The sequence below is a fragment of the Leuciscus leuciscus genome (assembly GCF_965113295.1).
Source record: "Leuciscus leuciscus genome assembly, chromosome: 20".
NCBI lineage: Eukaryota > Metazoa > Chordata > Actinopteri > Cypriniformes > Leuciscidae > Leuciscus > Leuciscus leuciscus.
In genome coordinates this window covers 4,295,759-4,311,521 of record NC_138744.1, presented here as the reverse complement: position 1 = coordinate 4,311,521, position 15,763 = coordinate 4,295,759, and the positions used below count along the sequence as shown (strand labels likewise).

Genomic DNA, 15,763 nt, shown 5'->3' with positions numbered 1-15,763 from the left:
CAGACAACTCCGCTTTCATATAATCGTTTGATTCAGCCCTTAACTGGAATCGTTGAGAGCTGGAGTGTGTCGTGTGACGCACAAATGGAGTCTAACAGCTGGAGTGACAGTGTGCGGTGCAGGATTTCAGTGCTGTGAACGCTATCTCATGGAAAAGGCATCGTTTCTTCTGCTCCCTTTAATTTCGGGATGTAATTGTGATGTGATCCACCTGATCTCAAATAGAACTGGTTGTCAGGATGATTTAAATCCACAAATCTAATATGCCAGCAAAAAAATGTGTGTACAAACCTCACTTATCTTTTGGATTTGACTGACTGCGTCCCAAAAGCTTGTTTGTGTAGTTCGTGAATTCCGTCACAATTTCCTCACCCCTCATGTCGGTCCAAAACCCCAAAATGAGGGTCTTTGGAAATGTCCAAGTAGTTCTTTTCCATGCAAGCTAAATAAATGATCTTGTCAGGCTCAATAAAAGCGGCTTGTATGATAGCTTTGTGCAACGAACAGACTGAAATGTAAGTCTTTGTTCGTCTCAGTTACTAAGTACATTGCTTTCCGAGAAGAATAATCCCCTTTTTTTTTTTCATCTAGCTTCCCGCACGTTAGTCTCCTCACATGCTCAACAGCCAAACCTAATGAAAGATGGATGTTATGTGAAAAAAATTAAATGTACAGTACATTTTAAACATACAAGTTCAAACATATAAAATCAAATGCACCCTGTTTGAGATTTCATTCCAATATAATAATAAAAAAAAATGCTATTAGAAGACAAGGCTGCATTTAGTTGATCAGAAATACAGTAAAAACTGTAATATTCCTGTCCCTGGGCTGTTTCTTCTAGTCCGTCACTGTTAGATGTCTGACACCACTGACATCAAACCTGGCGAGAATCGAGAGCTACAAGTCTCTAAACATGATATGCAGTGCGTGAAGCATCATGACTACATTTACAATACTTTTATTGTGCTTTAATGTTATTTTGAAGCTCGACAGCCCCTATATGCCTTCGTTGTATGGACAAAAGCTGCTCGGACATTCCACTTAACATCTCCAACGAGTAAATGATGACGGAAATGTCGTTTTTTCATCTCTGTCCTGTTGTCCTCTTGTTACTGCTGGATCTCTCTGTCCTTCATTCGGTCTGTCTGTCTTTGTCTTATTCCTTTCAGTTCAGTTTATGTAACATTTTGATTTCCTCTGAGAAGTCTCTCACTGTCTCACTACTCTCACTGTCTCTCTCTCTCTCTCTCTCTCTCTCTCTCTCTTTCTCCCTCCTCCACTCGCTCTATCATTTCTTTCATTCTGACTCACTCCTTTGGGTCTATTTTTATACCTTCCATCTCTTTCGCTCCATCTCTCTCTCTCTCTCCCACACTGTATGCACTTAACGCTGTGAGGCTGTATGTATACATATACAGTGATTCTCCGAAGACGCAGGGGAAGCGATACATCACTAGTAGGGATCTAACAATTTATCACACTTTTTCTCTTGATATTTATATAATTGTACTTCTCGATAAGCTTGTCAATCTTCTCTTCAGCTCTTTTAAGGGTTTGTGGCTCTAAACTGCGAAGTGAGTGTGTGTGGGGGTTTGCAGGTACAGTGGGGTAAAGGTGTGTGTTGTTATGCAGTGTAAATGTGCTCGCATTTGTGCAGAGACTGATTAGAAACGTATGCAAGAAAAGACTTTTTCACTTTTTAAGAATTCTCGAATTCATGAAACTATACACTTCACGACATTTTATTTCAGGGCAAAAACTTTCCTCCTATTCGCTAATCACCCACAAGCCTATGGAAGCTTGTTTTTACTCTGCGAGGTATAAAGTCTTTTTTAAGGAAAAAAAGACAGTTTTTAAAAAAAAATGTATTGCAAGTTTATATCTCACAATTCTGACTTTATAACTAGCAATAAAGTCAAAATTGTGAGATAAAAAGTCGCAACTACCTTTTTGATTTTTATTCAGTGGCTGAAACAATCTTCTATACAATCCAGGTTAACCAAGTGCAAAAATTTAAATCAAAGTTTTTTGTTTTTTTTTATAGGCTAATTTGAGATGATTTTAGTACTTTATTATGAAAAAAAAAAATGAAATAATTTCCACCAACGGAAAGTAGATGGAAACAGAATTTTATTGAAAAGTGATGATTTTGAACATTATTATTATTATTATTATTATTATTTTATTATATCTTTATTTTATAAATATTTTATAATATTTATAAAAGTGTCTTGGTGTGAACAATATTAAGAATCAGTATATTTATAAACAGGATAATTTAAGTTTATTATTATTAATAAATTACGTTTTTTTTATGCAGTGTAAATGTGCTCATATTTGTGCTGATTAGAACTTATTAGAAACGTGTATGAAAGTAAACCTTCTCACTTTTTTTCTTTTAAGATCATATTAAGGGGCAAATTCACGAAACTATACACTAAACACCACGTTTTCTCATGTTATTTGTTAATTACCTGCAATCCAATTTAACCAAGTGCAAAATGCACTGAAATCAAATCCACCTTGAGAATTTAAGATTTTTCTTTTCAGCACCAAAATTTACATTTTTGTAAATTAGGCTAATTTTAGATGATTTTAGTACTGCATTATGAAAAAATATTTGTTATTTTTAATGTTGAACTTTGAAAGTTAAACTAAGGAAAGCAGGTGGAAACAGAATATTATTGAAAAGTGATTATTGTGTACATTTACAGTGTAATTGAGTACGCTTTCAGTATTCTCAACATCGAAAATCATGATGTGCAAATTCCGTTCAACACTATTCATTCTTCTTAGTAAATTCTCCCCAAGTGTTCAAACCCTCATGATTTATCTCAGGGTTGATGATAGAGGCTGATGTCGTTGTCCATAAACCACAAAGAAAGGACTTGCAAAGAAACCTGACTTCTGTAATGTCAAATGCAATACTGACCTCATCATGTAGGCGTGTGATGTAAGCGCAACCTGTGAGCCTCTTCTCTCTCAGACATGCTGTTATTGCTCCCTCACAGGACTCGTCTGATGCAGAGCTTCAAAGAATCGCACTCCCATGAGTCTTTGCTGTCTCCCAGCAGCGCAGCCGAGGCCTTGGATTTGACACTTGATGAAGATGCGATCATCAAGCCTGTTCACTCCAGTATACTGGGACAGGAGTACTGTTTTGAGGTGATCTAGCAAACTATACACTTCAGACTCATAACTTGCATGCTCCTTAGAAAATCGATGAGATGCGTATTAAAAAATGTCATTTTATTTTTTAATCTATTACAGTTCTGATGGAGCTATTTTAACTGTACATATTTAAAATAATAACCGAATTTATGCACATTTTCCTGTTCAAATGTTCACACACTTAATGTTCACATTTCTTAAAACCACGTGTTGCTCCCTCAACCGTCAGTGACTATCTATCTATCTATCTATCTATCTATCTATCTATCTATCTATCTATCTATCTATCTATCTATCTATCTATCTATCTATCTGTCTGTCTGTCTGTCTGTCTGTCTGTCTGTCTGTAGATCTATCTATCTATCTATCTATCTATCTATCTATCTATCTATCTATCTATCTATCTATCTATCTATCTGCCTGTCTGCCTGTCTGCCTGTCTGTCTGTCTGTCTGTCGATTAATCTATCTATCTATCTATCTATCTATCTATCTATCTATCTATCTATCTATCTATCTATCTATCTATCTATCTATCTATCTATCTATCTATCTATCTGTCTATCTGTCTGTCTGTCTGTCTGTCTGTCTGTAGATCTATCTATCTATCTATCTATCTATCTATCTATCTATATCTATCTATCTATCTATCTGCCTGTCTGCCTGTCTGTCTGTCTGTCTGTCGATTAATCTATCTATCTATCTATCTATCTATCTATCTATCTATCTATCTATCTATCTATCTATCTATCTATCTATCTATCTATCTATCTATCTATCTATCTGTCTGTCTGTCTGTAGATCTATCTATCTATCTATCTATCTATCTATCTATCTATCTATCTATCTATCTATCTATCTATCTATCTATCTATCTATCTATCTATCTATCTATCTATCTGCCTGTCTGTCTGTCTGTAGATTAATCTATCTATCTATCTATCTATCTATCTATCTATCTATCTATCTATCTATCTATCTATCTATCTATCTATCTATCTATCTATCTATCTGTCTGTCTGTCTGTCTGTCTGTAGATTAATCTATCTATCTATCTATCTATCTATCTATCTATCTATCTGTCTGTCTGTCTGTCTGTAGATTAATCTATCTATCTATCTATCTATCTATCTGTCTGTCTGTCTGTAGATTAATCTATCTATCTGTCTGTCTGTCTGTCTGTCTGTCTGTCTGTAGATTAATCTATCTATATATCTATCTATCTATCTGTCTGTCTGTCTGTAGATTGATCTATCTATCTGTCTGTCTGTCTGTCTGTAGATTGATCTATCTATCTATCTATCTATCTATCTGTCTGTCTGTAGATTGATCTATCTATCTGTCTGTCTGTCTGTAGATTGATCTATCTATCTATCTATCTATCTATCTATCTATCTATCTATCTATCTATCTATCTATCTATCTATCTATCTATCTATCTATCTATCTGTCTGTCTGTCTGTCTGTCTGTAGATTGATCTATCTATCTATCTATCTGTCTGTCTGTCTGTCTGTCTGTCTGTAGATTGATCTATCTATCTATCTATCTATCTATCTGTCTGTCTGTCTGTCTGTCTGTAGATTGATCTATCTATCTATCTGTCTGTCTGTCTGTAGATTGATCTATCTATCTATCTATCTATCTATCTATCTATCTATCTATCTATCCATCCATCTGTCTGTAGATCTGTCTATCTATCTATCTATCTGTCTGTAGATCTGTCTATCTATCTATCTATCTATCGTTCTATCGTCAAATTTTTAACAATTCTGCATACCTGAATTCAAATTCATTTTAAATTCAGGGATTGAAATAGAATTTAAAAGGCACTCAATTCAGTTCTGAATGGTACATAAGACATAACCATGTCTATGTGATTTTTTTGCATTTTCATTTTGGTGCCGCTAGTGGCATAGAAATCACACATTTCACTTTAAAGCATTTAATGCATGACTGTATTAGCTCCAGTGCCCTGTGGACTTGTGTTGCTTTTTCTCCTAATTACACTGATGGTTGAAATAGTGAAACTCATTATTCCTTTCCTTAGGTGACAACTGCTTCAGGAACAAAGTGTTTTGCCTGTCGGTCGGCTGCGGAGAGAGACAAATGGATAGAGAATCTACAGAGAGCTGTCAAACCAAACAAAGTGAGTGTAAAGAAGAGAAAGCAAAGAGGAACGCTCTATTTCTCTCTCCTCTTCTTCCATGACTGCACCAATCTACTTCAAAATCAACCTCTTCTGTCATTTTCATCTTTGCACTCATTTTACCCTCTACTGGTGCTTGTGGGATTCTCAAATGAACTTCCATGTGCTGTTCTGCCACATAATGAAACAAACTCCTTTTTTAATCTGGTATGCTAAGACGTATGCCAAAGGCCAATGCAGAATACTGAATGTTCCTTCTTCAGACATCTATTATCTCTCATGTTGGCTGTGTCTGTTGTTAGGGTTTTGAATGGATAGGCTTTAAAAAGTGTCTCGGTGAAACGAGCAGTGTGGATTGACTCGTCCAGATGTTCAGGCAGCGGGAGTTTGGGCTGAATCGTGGAGAACATGACACTGGCGTCCAGAAAATGATCAGCCTGCTCAGTCTTGCAACAGATGCGTTGTCAATATTACAATAAATGAGGACAGACCAAGGGTGTTCATTAGTTTGGATTATTAGCTGATTAGTTTAAGAAGTTTCCGAAGTTATGGAAAAATCTGAGTAGTTCATAGCAAACCATTGAAGCACTCACTGGCAATAAACACGATTTGAACATATGGCACCTTGGGAATGCCATGTTTTTTTTTAAACGTTTACCATAGTTTCTTTGACATAGTCACAGATGGAGTCACAGTCTGTTCACTGACCGTCAAAACGGGAAAGCTCTAATCAGAATTGTTATGTAACTTCTGGGATTTGGGTTGCACAGTTTTTACCAGTCCACCTTTACAAGGTACAATGTGCTTTGTGTGAATGTGTGAAATCATCACCATGTGTTCGCAAATGCCTTGAAAGATATTCAGTGTTTTAAGACACTTAGTTGCAAGTAAAGTAGATATCCATGATCAGAACTGCCACTTTATTAATACATATTATGTTATAATATTAATGTATATAATAATAATAATAATGTTTAATATTATAAATATGTGAATCTATAACTAAAAAAATTAAATATAAATATATTAATAGGGCAATTCCACGCAAAACTGTCACATCCATAACGCCAACACAATGCCATGGTATTTAGTTGGCGTTATGGATGTGACAGTTTTGCGTGGAATTGCCCAATAACAACTGTATTATTAAAATAAATTTAAATTAAAGTTATTTTATACTACTAATAATAATAATTTTGTATAAATGTAATACAAATATATTAATAATGAATGTATTGTTAAAAATAAATATTGTACTATTATTAACATAAAACATATTTTATATAAATTGCTGTAATAATAATAATTAGAATTATAATAAGAATACAATTAATATTTGAAATGTATTATTTCAGGATGTGCAGAAATTGAGATCACACATTTTTTCCACTGTATTTTCGGTACAATGAATTGACTTTATTTCGATGCATTTCTGCATAATCGATTTGTCTAATGTCATGGATTACAGATTTAACCGCTTATGAACAGCATGTACAAACAGAATGAACTGTGATTGGTTGCTTTTTGCATTCAGTTGCATGGTATGAATATATATATACCATAGTATTACCACCTGAGAGACCATCACTGTAGCATATTAACATCACGGTATCTTTTAATAAAAGGGCTGGAGCTTTTAAAATCTGTTTTTAAGGGTATATTACTATAAATGCCAGTAGAAAACGAATGTTCCAGGGCCATTTTGATGAGTCTGAATGACTCATCTTTCTCTGAAACATCATTGTCTATGACCACTCCAGCACTTTAGACATGCAGTAGGTGTTAGACTAACAGTAATTCAAATCATTATCCTTTCTAAAGCACTGCCACCCTCAAACTTGCAATCTCTCCTGTCTGTCCGCATGCTTAACAGCACATTTAGAGTTCTGCAAACCCTCTCACCATCACCTATAGTTTATATATGATGCAAATATGATTCTGTTTCCCACACTCAGGACAACAGTCGACGCGTCGACAATGTTCTGAAGCTGTGGATCATCGAGGCCCGTGAACTCCCACCCAAAAAGCGCTATTATTGTGAACTGTGCTTGGATGACATGCTTTACGCCCGCACCACCAGCAAACCCCGAACCGATACTGTGTTCTGGGGTGAGCACTTTGAGTTCAACAACCTGCCAGCTGTCCGCAGCCTCCGCCTTCATCTTTACAAAGAGACAGATAAAAAAAGACGCAAGGTAAAAGACCTTCTGCTCGACACTCAACTCCAAATGAATACTTAAAGACTTGAGTTTTGTGGCTTTTTGTTCATACATTAGACATCTAGGCTAGTGTATGTGTAATGGCACACTAGCATAAAAAATATTTTGATAAGTGACATCAAATATATGATTTTTTTGTTGTTGTTGAGGTGCTTGGTAGCAAGTAAACTAGATATCCACAAACAGATTTGTTAAATGGTATGATAAAAAAAATAATATAATAAAATGTACATTTAATATTATCAAAACATATTAAAATATATAGTTAATATAGTTTATGTAATCCAATTATATTGAATCCAATAGACTCTACAAAACAAATTCCCAGATATATATGCATTTACAATAAGCAAATAGCAAGCAGCGAATAATGCTTCATGGTAACTGGCTATTTAGAAAAAGATCCTGGAAATGCAAAACTAAAAATACAAAACTGCACTTGACAAGCATTTCTAAAGTTTCTAACATTGCCGCTATTTTTTTTTTTTTTTTTTTTTTGTAGCTTAATGATGCTAGCCTTTCATTAGCTAAGAAGGGGTGCATCCTGCTATTTTAAGGTGACTGATCGTCATAATTTTTTGTCCATAACAGGAAAAGAGCACATACCTGGGCTTGGTCAGCATCCCCATTTCCAGCATCACTGGTCGTCAGTTTGTGGAGCAATGGTACCCCGTCATTCAGCCTAGCGTCCTGGCCAAGGGTGGCGGTGTGGGAGGGGGCAAAATCATCAATGCCTCTCTGCGGCTCAAGTCACGCTTTCAGACCATGAGCATCCTGCCAATGGAGCTGTACAAAGAGTTCGCAGAGTATGTCACCAACAACTACAGAACGCTGTGCGCGGTTCTGGAGCCACTGCTGAGCGTCAAGAGCAAAGAGGAAGTGGCCTGTGCTCTGGTGCACATCCTGCAGAGCACAGGGAAGGCCAAGGTAGGACTTTGTTTCAATAATATATGTTTGTAAGAATGTTCAAAATCTTGGTGAGCTGCCTACCTAGACAGGATTTTGAGGCATTGGATGCATGCTCCTGACGCAAAAGCTTGTCTAGGTAAGATTTTAAGTTGCAATAGCACATATACTTTGTTGTGACAAGCTCGGTTACAGTTGATTATAAATATACTTTTGAAAAATTATTTTCAGATACCAATCAAATGCTTTCAGCTCCATTTGACTCATTTACCATGTTTAAGTCCAGCACCTGCTAATATTTAATTTAATACTGAAAATGATTGAAAAAAATGTTTAATCTAATTAAAAATGAAATATTTGGCCTAATATTTGTGTATCTTGTGTAATTTATACATTTTTGGAGAGGTTACATTAATTTGGCAACATCATAACATCAAACAAAGCTATTTGTGTGGCACACAGTATTATTTTACTAGTATTTATATACTATTATAGTATTTTATTAATATTTTAAATAAACGTAATATATTCTGTTGTCATTTTAAATTTAGTTTGTTTTAATAATTTTATGTGCTTTTGTCATTTTATTCGTCTTTTTTTAAATATATAGCTTTAATTTACGTAGTTTATTTTTATTTTAGTTTTAGTAATTTTAAATGGATTTAACTTCAGTTAATTGCCAAGGCAACTTTTCTAATTTGAAGTAAAAGCTTTTCATTCATTTTATTTTAGCTTTATTTAAATGACCGAAAACAGTTTTTTACTAGCTTTAGTTAACAATAGCAACACTGGCACACAGAGTTGCTGCCTATCTAGGGCACTCCAAATCAGTCACTTATTTGGTTTTATCTTGATTGTTTTTACATGCAAGCAATTGTAAAGTGATTACAGATGTATCTTCTTTTGCTCGGCACAAGGATTTTCTTTCAGACATGGCAATGTGTGAGGTGGACCGATTTATCGACCGAGAGCACCTTATCTTCAGAGAGAACACCCTGGCCACCAAAGCCATAGAAGAGTACCTCAAACTCATTGGACATAAGTACCTCAAAGACGTTTTAGGTGAGAGTTCCTCAAATTTTGAGATTGTTTGAGAGTTGTCGTTGTTTCTGTTGCTGTACGCTCACACATTAAGGGTTTCGTTTGAATTAAGGTGATTTTATCCGAGCGCTGTATGAGTCAGAAGAGAACTGTGAAGTCGACCCAATGAGAACTCCACCTTCTGTACTGCCCGAACATCAAGCCAACCTCCGGATGTGCTGTGAGCTTGCACTCTGTAAAATCGTCAACTCTCATTGGTTAGTTACAAAGCTGACATAGGACAGTCCTCTTATGGGCCGTTCACACAATCTTGAGCTGTTTTAAATGGACACGCCATCTTAAAGGATTAATTCACCCTAAAATGAAAATCAAGTCATCATTTACTCACCCTGGTGTTGTTCTAATGTAGTATCCTTCTATTTCGGGCCACAAATTTTAAAAACATGTAAAAACAACGTACATATAATAGCAGTGAATAGCTAGGGATGAGCCTGGCTAGTACCTGGATGGGAGACCTCCTGGGAAAACTAGGTATCTGCTGGAAGAGGTGTTAGTGAGGCCAGTAGGGGGTGCTCACCCTGGGGTCTGTGTGGGTCCTAACACCCCAGTATAATGATGGGGACACTATACTGAAACAAGCAACGTCCTTCGGATGAGACTTTAAACCAAGCTCCTGACTCTCTGTGGTCATAAAAAATCCCAGGATGTCCTTCAAAAAAGAGTAGGATTGCCCGGCATCCTGGCCAAATTTGCCCATTGGCTTCTGTCCATCATCATGGCCTCCTAATCATACCCATCTCAAAAACTAAAATATGTGAACAAGCGCTTGTGATCCATATACAGCTCCTGCTGAAGTATTTCAATAAATGTACAAGTATTTCAAGCAAAAGCACATGTTGTTGCTTTTGCCTCTTTATGATGACTCGCTGAATTTTGTCCTAATCTGTAAGTCGCTTTGGAGAAAGGCGTCTGCTAAATGACTAAATGTAAATGTAAATGTAAATGTAAATGTAAATGAAAACGCTTAACGTGAAAAACACTTAGTGGTGGGTTGCACTAATAAGGATTCAGTTAAGCAAAGTTTAACGCTAATCAATGATTTGTTGATCTGGGTTTTATTTTAAATCGAGTTGTGTTGCACCACTTAATTTTAAACGTAGATGAACAAATCAGGGATTACAATTCTAACCTGTGATTAAAACCTTCATCTACGATAAAAAATGTCTCCGCCATGATGGATTTGCCAATTTAACAGCAACAATGTTAATATTCCATTTCCTCTTTTATTGACCACTAAAAACTCTCACTCTGACAATAGCTCTTGCTGATAAAAGAAATAAACTTGTAAAATGCCAACTGTGTTTAAAAACTGCTACGCAGAAAGACGTCAGAATTAAGTTAGAATTAAAGGGCTGATCAAGCAGCATAGGCAGAGGGTGAACCGACGGAGATGCTTAAACCTTATTGGTGCAACCCACCCTTAAAGGTGCTCTAAGTGATGTTGGGTGACGTCACTTCTTGTTGACTTTCGAAGTATTGTCAAACAAAACGGAGGCTAGCTAGACCCTCCCTCCTCCTCATCCGCGCACTAACCCCCCAAACCCCACCCTCAAATCCTTCTGGTCAGTTATTGGCTGGAACACTGTTTGTTATGTTTCGTGGTCCAGGCTGGGCCAGTTTGTTTTTGTTGCCGATTGTGGAGCCTGGGCTGTCTACAGATATCGCGTTTTTTTTACAGTTTGTTCAGGGGACAGGCAGCTAGCGGATAGTGAGGAGATGTTTGCTGTATGTGACAAAAAAAAATTGGCCTAAAAAACGCGTGACATCGCTTAGAGCACCTTTAAAGTGCCTTAATAATGTACTAAAACAGTGATATTAAAATATCTAATTCAGTTTACACCTTTTTGATGATGCCAGAATTTCTGGGTGAATCGGAGTGAACTGCGGCGCTAATGTTCTTGTGCATATTCACTGCCATTATATGGACAAGCGGGAATTTTTTTTTTATTACTCCTTTTGTGGTCCAAAAAAGAAACAAGGGTATTTGGCATTAGAACAACACCAGGGTGAGTAAATTATAGCTTGATTTTCTTTTTGGGTGAACTATCCCTTTAAAAAACAGCAAGATGCACTGCAGCAATCAAATACATCACTTTAGCACGTTACATAGAGGAAAGAAATACTAATAATAAAAAAAACAGCTGGGACAGATGCAAGAACACGTACTTTGTGATTGGCCCCTTACTGCTTTGTTTTTCTATGCAAAGTGAAATTCTTCTTATGCACAGTGACAGTAAATGTTTTAAATGGGTACATTTTAAAATGTATTATATTTAATAATGTGCGCCACACCACAGGACAGTAAAAATGTTGTTATTTTTTACAACTGTGACTCTTTAAAACAGTGTAAGTGGCAAAACAACTTTTTAATGATAGTTATGATAGCAGATACAAATCTTTCTTAAGATTGCATGGAGAAAATTGTATGATGATGCACATTATCCTTAATCATGAATTTCCAGGCTTATATATTTTAATATTTTAATATATTTTAAAAGAATGGACAGTGAAAACATGATAGCAAACCAACTGCGTTAATCAAACTGGAAATATATTGTTTGTTTTCCCCAGTGCGTTTCCGAGAGAACTGAAAGAGGTGTTTGCGTCCTGGCGCGTGCGATGCGCTGAGAGAGGAAGAGAGGACATTGCAGATCGACTGATCAGTGGTTCCCTCTTCCTGCGCTTCCTGTGTCCAGCCGTCATGTCGCCATCCTTATTCAATCTCACACAGGAATACCCCGATGAACAGACCTCACGCACACTCACCCTCATAGCCAAAGTTGTGCAGAACCTTGCAAACTTCTCAAAGTCAGTACACACTTCTTTAAGGTCTTTTAACTTTATTACCATGTCATCATTTTTGCTGTTTGCTCTGACTCTGAGTACTGTAACTTGCATTCATGCTGGTCTTTTCAGCAGGGAAACCATTCTGATTGGAGATGGATGATGTATTGGGACCATTTTGGTTATCAACCGATATTTAATTAAATTTTTCACATCGGTTATTTAATTGTGCATTCTCATTTTCATCATTCTGATATGGGATGCGTGATATAATGGGACCATATTAGTTATCAACTGGCATTATTTTATTTTATTATTTTATCCACACTGGATATTTGTGCATTCTCATTTGATCTATTCTGATGCTTAATTTATTGGGACCATATTGGTTATCATAATTTATTTTTAATTTTTATTATTTTATTTTTTATGATATTTAGTTGTGCATTCTCATTTTCCCAATTTTTTTATTTAGATTTTCTTAACCTAACCCTAACCCTAACCCTGTACCATGTAAAGCTCACTTTAAATTAATCTTTAAAATCACTAATACTTCAATAACACTGTGTGTTTAATGTAATATTTAGCAAATATTCAAAATGAACGTCCATTTTTCACACTGTACTTTATACAGTGCATATGTTATGATGCTTAAAATCACCTTTTCTGCATTTAAAATGATTGATCCGGGACACTTTGGGTTAAGGACACAATAGTGATGGGGATCTCTTTAGTGCTCCAGTATTGTGGGTTACATTATGACATTAGGGCTGTCAGCCCAGATCATTAGCCATTAAGCTTTATCAAAGCTATAACATCAGTGCAGCTGTTTCTGATGATGATGATGATGAGCATTATCATCTTTATCATTGACGCAACATTCTATGTTCCTACTAACCATTTTAGCCCGTGTCCTTACCATTTCCTCTCTGTATTACAGGTTTGGCAGTAAGGAGGAGTACATGTGCTATATGAATGAGTTTTTGGAGATGGAGTGGGGCTCCATGCAACAATTCCTCTATGAGATCTCCAATCTCGATACCGTGAGCAACGCGGTTGCTTTTGAGGGCTACATCGACTTGGGAAGGGAGCTCTCGATCCTGCACAGTCTTCTGTGGGAAGTCATGGCACAACTAAGCAAGGTAGATGCTGTTTGATAATCTAGATGAAGATAATTGAGATTGTCTACTTGCGTTTGTGATCGGTCATCAGGTTGGTCTCCTGTTTTCTGTATGTTTATATTGTGCCAAAGGACGCTATCATCAAACTCGGACCATTGCCCCGCCTTCTAAATGACATCAGCATGGCCCTCCGTAACCCGCACCTCCAGAGACAGCCCAGTCATCAGACAGACAGACAGCCTCCAGAGAGACAGACAGATAGACTGCTCTCCAGGCCCAGCTTCAACAGGGCCATCTCATCCGAGTTCCAGAACCTCATGATGAGAGACCTCAACAGGTAGCGTCTGGGGTCTTTATATGCACGCGTTATGTGTGGCACATCGCAGCACCTTGCGTGGAGAAGAGAGGATTTTCCAAAACCTAGTTAGTCTATGCCAGGGGTTTACAAACTGGAGAGGAGATGCAAATGAGTGCTGAAAAAAACATTTACCAGATTTCATTTCTTTACTGTTTCATTCATGCTTTCTGTTTTTAAGCTTTTTTATTACATTTTACATGTACTTTTTAATAGTTTTTTTTAATAGATTTTTTAGTACAATAACTATATGAAAGACAGTTATTTAATTTAGGAAACAACATGTCTATAATATCACACTTGTATTGTATTTTATATAAAAAAAATTTTTTTATAAACAGTGCAAAAAAAACATACATCTAAAAATAACAATAGATATTATAAAATAAAATAAAATAATAAAAAATATTATATATAAAAAAGGGTCCCTCAAAAGAGGATCACCACATTTGGGGGGATGCAAAGCCACCTACAAGTAAATAAATAAATAATTATTTATTTATTTATTTATGTATTGTATTTTATTTTAGATTTTTTTTAATTATTATTATTATTTCTATTTTTGCATTTGGATTTTCTTTGCCGTCACCTAAAAATTTTTTTTTTTTTCATTCTTCTGCTTCTGTCAAAGCAGGGTTATTATTGTTAACTTTAACTAAAAAAAAAAAACATTTTATTTATATAAAAAAATAAACATTAACTGTTTTAAAATTATTTTATTTCAGCTAGTTGCCAACATTTCTCATTTTTATTTAGTTTAACTTGAAGTACTAAAATAACTAGAACTAATTAATACAAATGAATAAAAACTATATAGCCTAGACAAACTAATAAAATGACAAAATGACTAAAGCTTCAACTAAAATTGAAGTGAAAACAGAAAATATACAAATAAAATCTACTTTAAAATATTAACAAAAACTATAATATTATTTATTTATTAATAAAATAAATAATCAACTACAAATCAAATATCACATCATATGGCTTGCTAGGTTTTGGAACTGAGCTTGGTAACACTTTATTGTGATGCTCCCCAACCAGACATTCTCCTGACTATAACGAACTTTTCAACTACATGTAAACTTAATGAGAGTTAGTTGACAAGTTAGAATGTCTAAAGTGGACCATCGAAATAAAGTGTAACCCTGAGCTTAAGTGAATGTCTTATGGAATATTGCTTCTGGAGCAAATGAGCATGGAAACTCTTTCCCTTGTCAACTTTCTCATATCTCATACAGTTCAATCGATATCACTCGCCTGCCCTCTCCAACCTCTGCCATGTCCAGTGGCGGAGCCCCCCCATCCCGAGCTGGAATAGGGGGCTTTGTGGATCGCGATCATCCTCACCGAGCCTCATCTAAAGAAGTTTTCTATGTTGCCCGTCCCCCGTTGGCCCGCTCTAGTCCAGCGTACTGTACTAGCAGTTCTGATATTACTGATCCAGACCCAAAGGTAAGTCCCAAAGGACAGTGGTTCTGATTGGGTGGGGTGTTCTGATTAAATAATATCCCCTTTCATTTAGAATTCTTTCATGACAATGGTCAGTGCTGTCTGGTCCAAATTCTCATTTGAATAACAGCTCACTCCCTAGCACACGTTTCACCAGCTTTTCTGAGGGTTCGCTTTGTTCCTGTCGGAGAAGGAAGCGCCACTGACCTGCTCACTGCATGGTCAAATACCACCCAAGCATGGAAAAGAGGGCTACAAGATGATGTGGGTGCAGTCAATACATAAAGAGATTCTTTACGTTAATCTTCCATCACCATTTAGGATTCAGGGTCCTGACATACAAAAATGTATATTTCACCCAAAAATGAAAGTTTTGTGATTAATGTATCCTATCCTTCAGATTGTAAAATAATTGTATATTATAAAATAATTTAAAATCAAATTGTTTGTGAACTATATTTCAGGTCTTATGAACACATACGAGAGATAGAGAGAGAGGGAGAGA

At 36.0% G+C, this 15,763-nt stretch overlaps 1 protein-coding gene and 1 long non-coding RNA gene across 2 annotated transcripts in view; one reads left to right on the top strand and one right to left on the bottom strand.

Moving 5' to 3' along the window:
• Positions 1-15,763, bottom strand: part of LOC309484522 — a 150,553-nt gene that overhangs the window by 76,132 nt on the left and 58,658 nt on the right. The window lies entirely within an intron of this gene.
• syngap1b (synaptic Ras GTPase activating protein 1b) overlaps positions 1-15,763 on the top strand; it is a 140,574-nt gene that overhangs the window by 98,084 nt on the left and 26,727 nt on the right. The window contains 10 exon segments of the mRNA XM_082150640.1: positions 3,015-3,168; positions 5,222-5,320; positions 7,276-7,515; positions 8,131-8,466; positions 9,363-9,507; positions 9,599-9,743; positions 12,118-12,354; positions 13,271-13,472; positions 13,583-13,788; positions 15,048-15,261. Of these exon segments, the coding sequence (XP_082006766.1) occupies positions 3,015-3,168; positions 5,222-5,320; positions 7,276-7,515; positions 8,131-8,466; positions 9,363-9,507; positions 9,599-9,743; positions 12,118-12,354; positions 13,271-13,472; positions 13,583-13,788; positions 15,048-15,261 (1,978 nt within the window).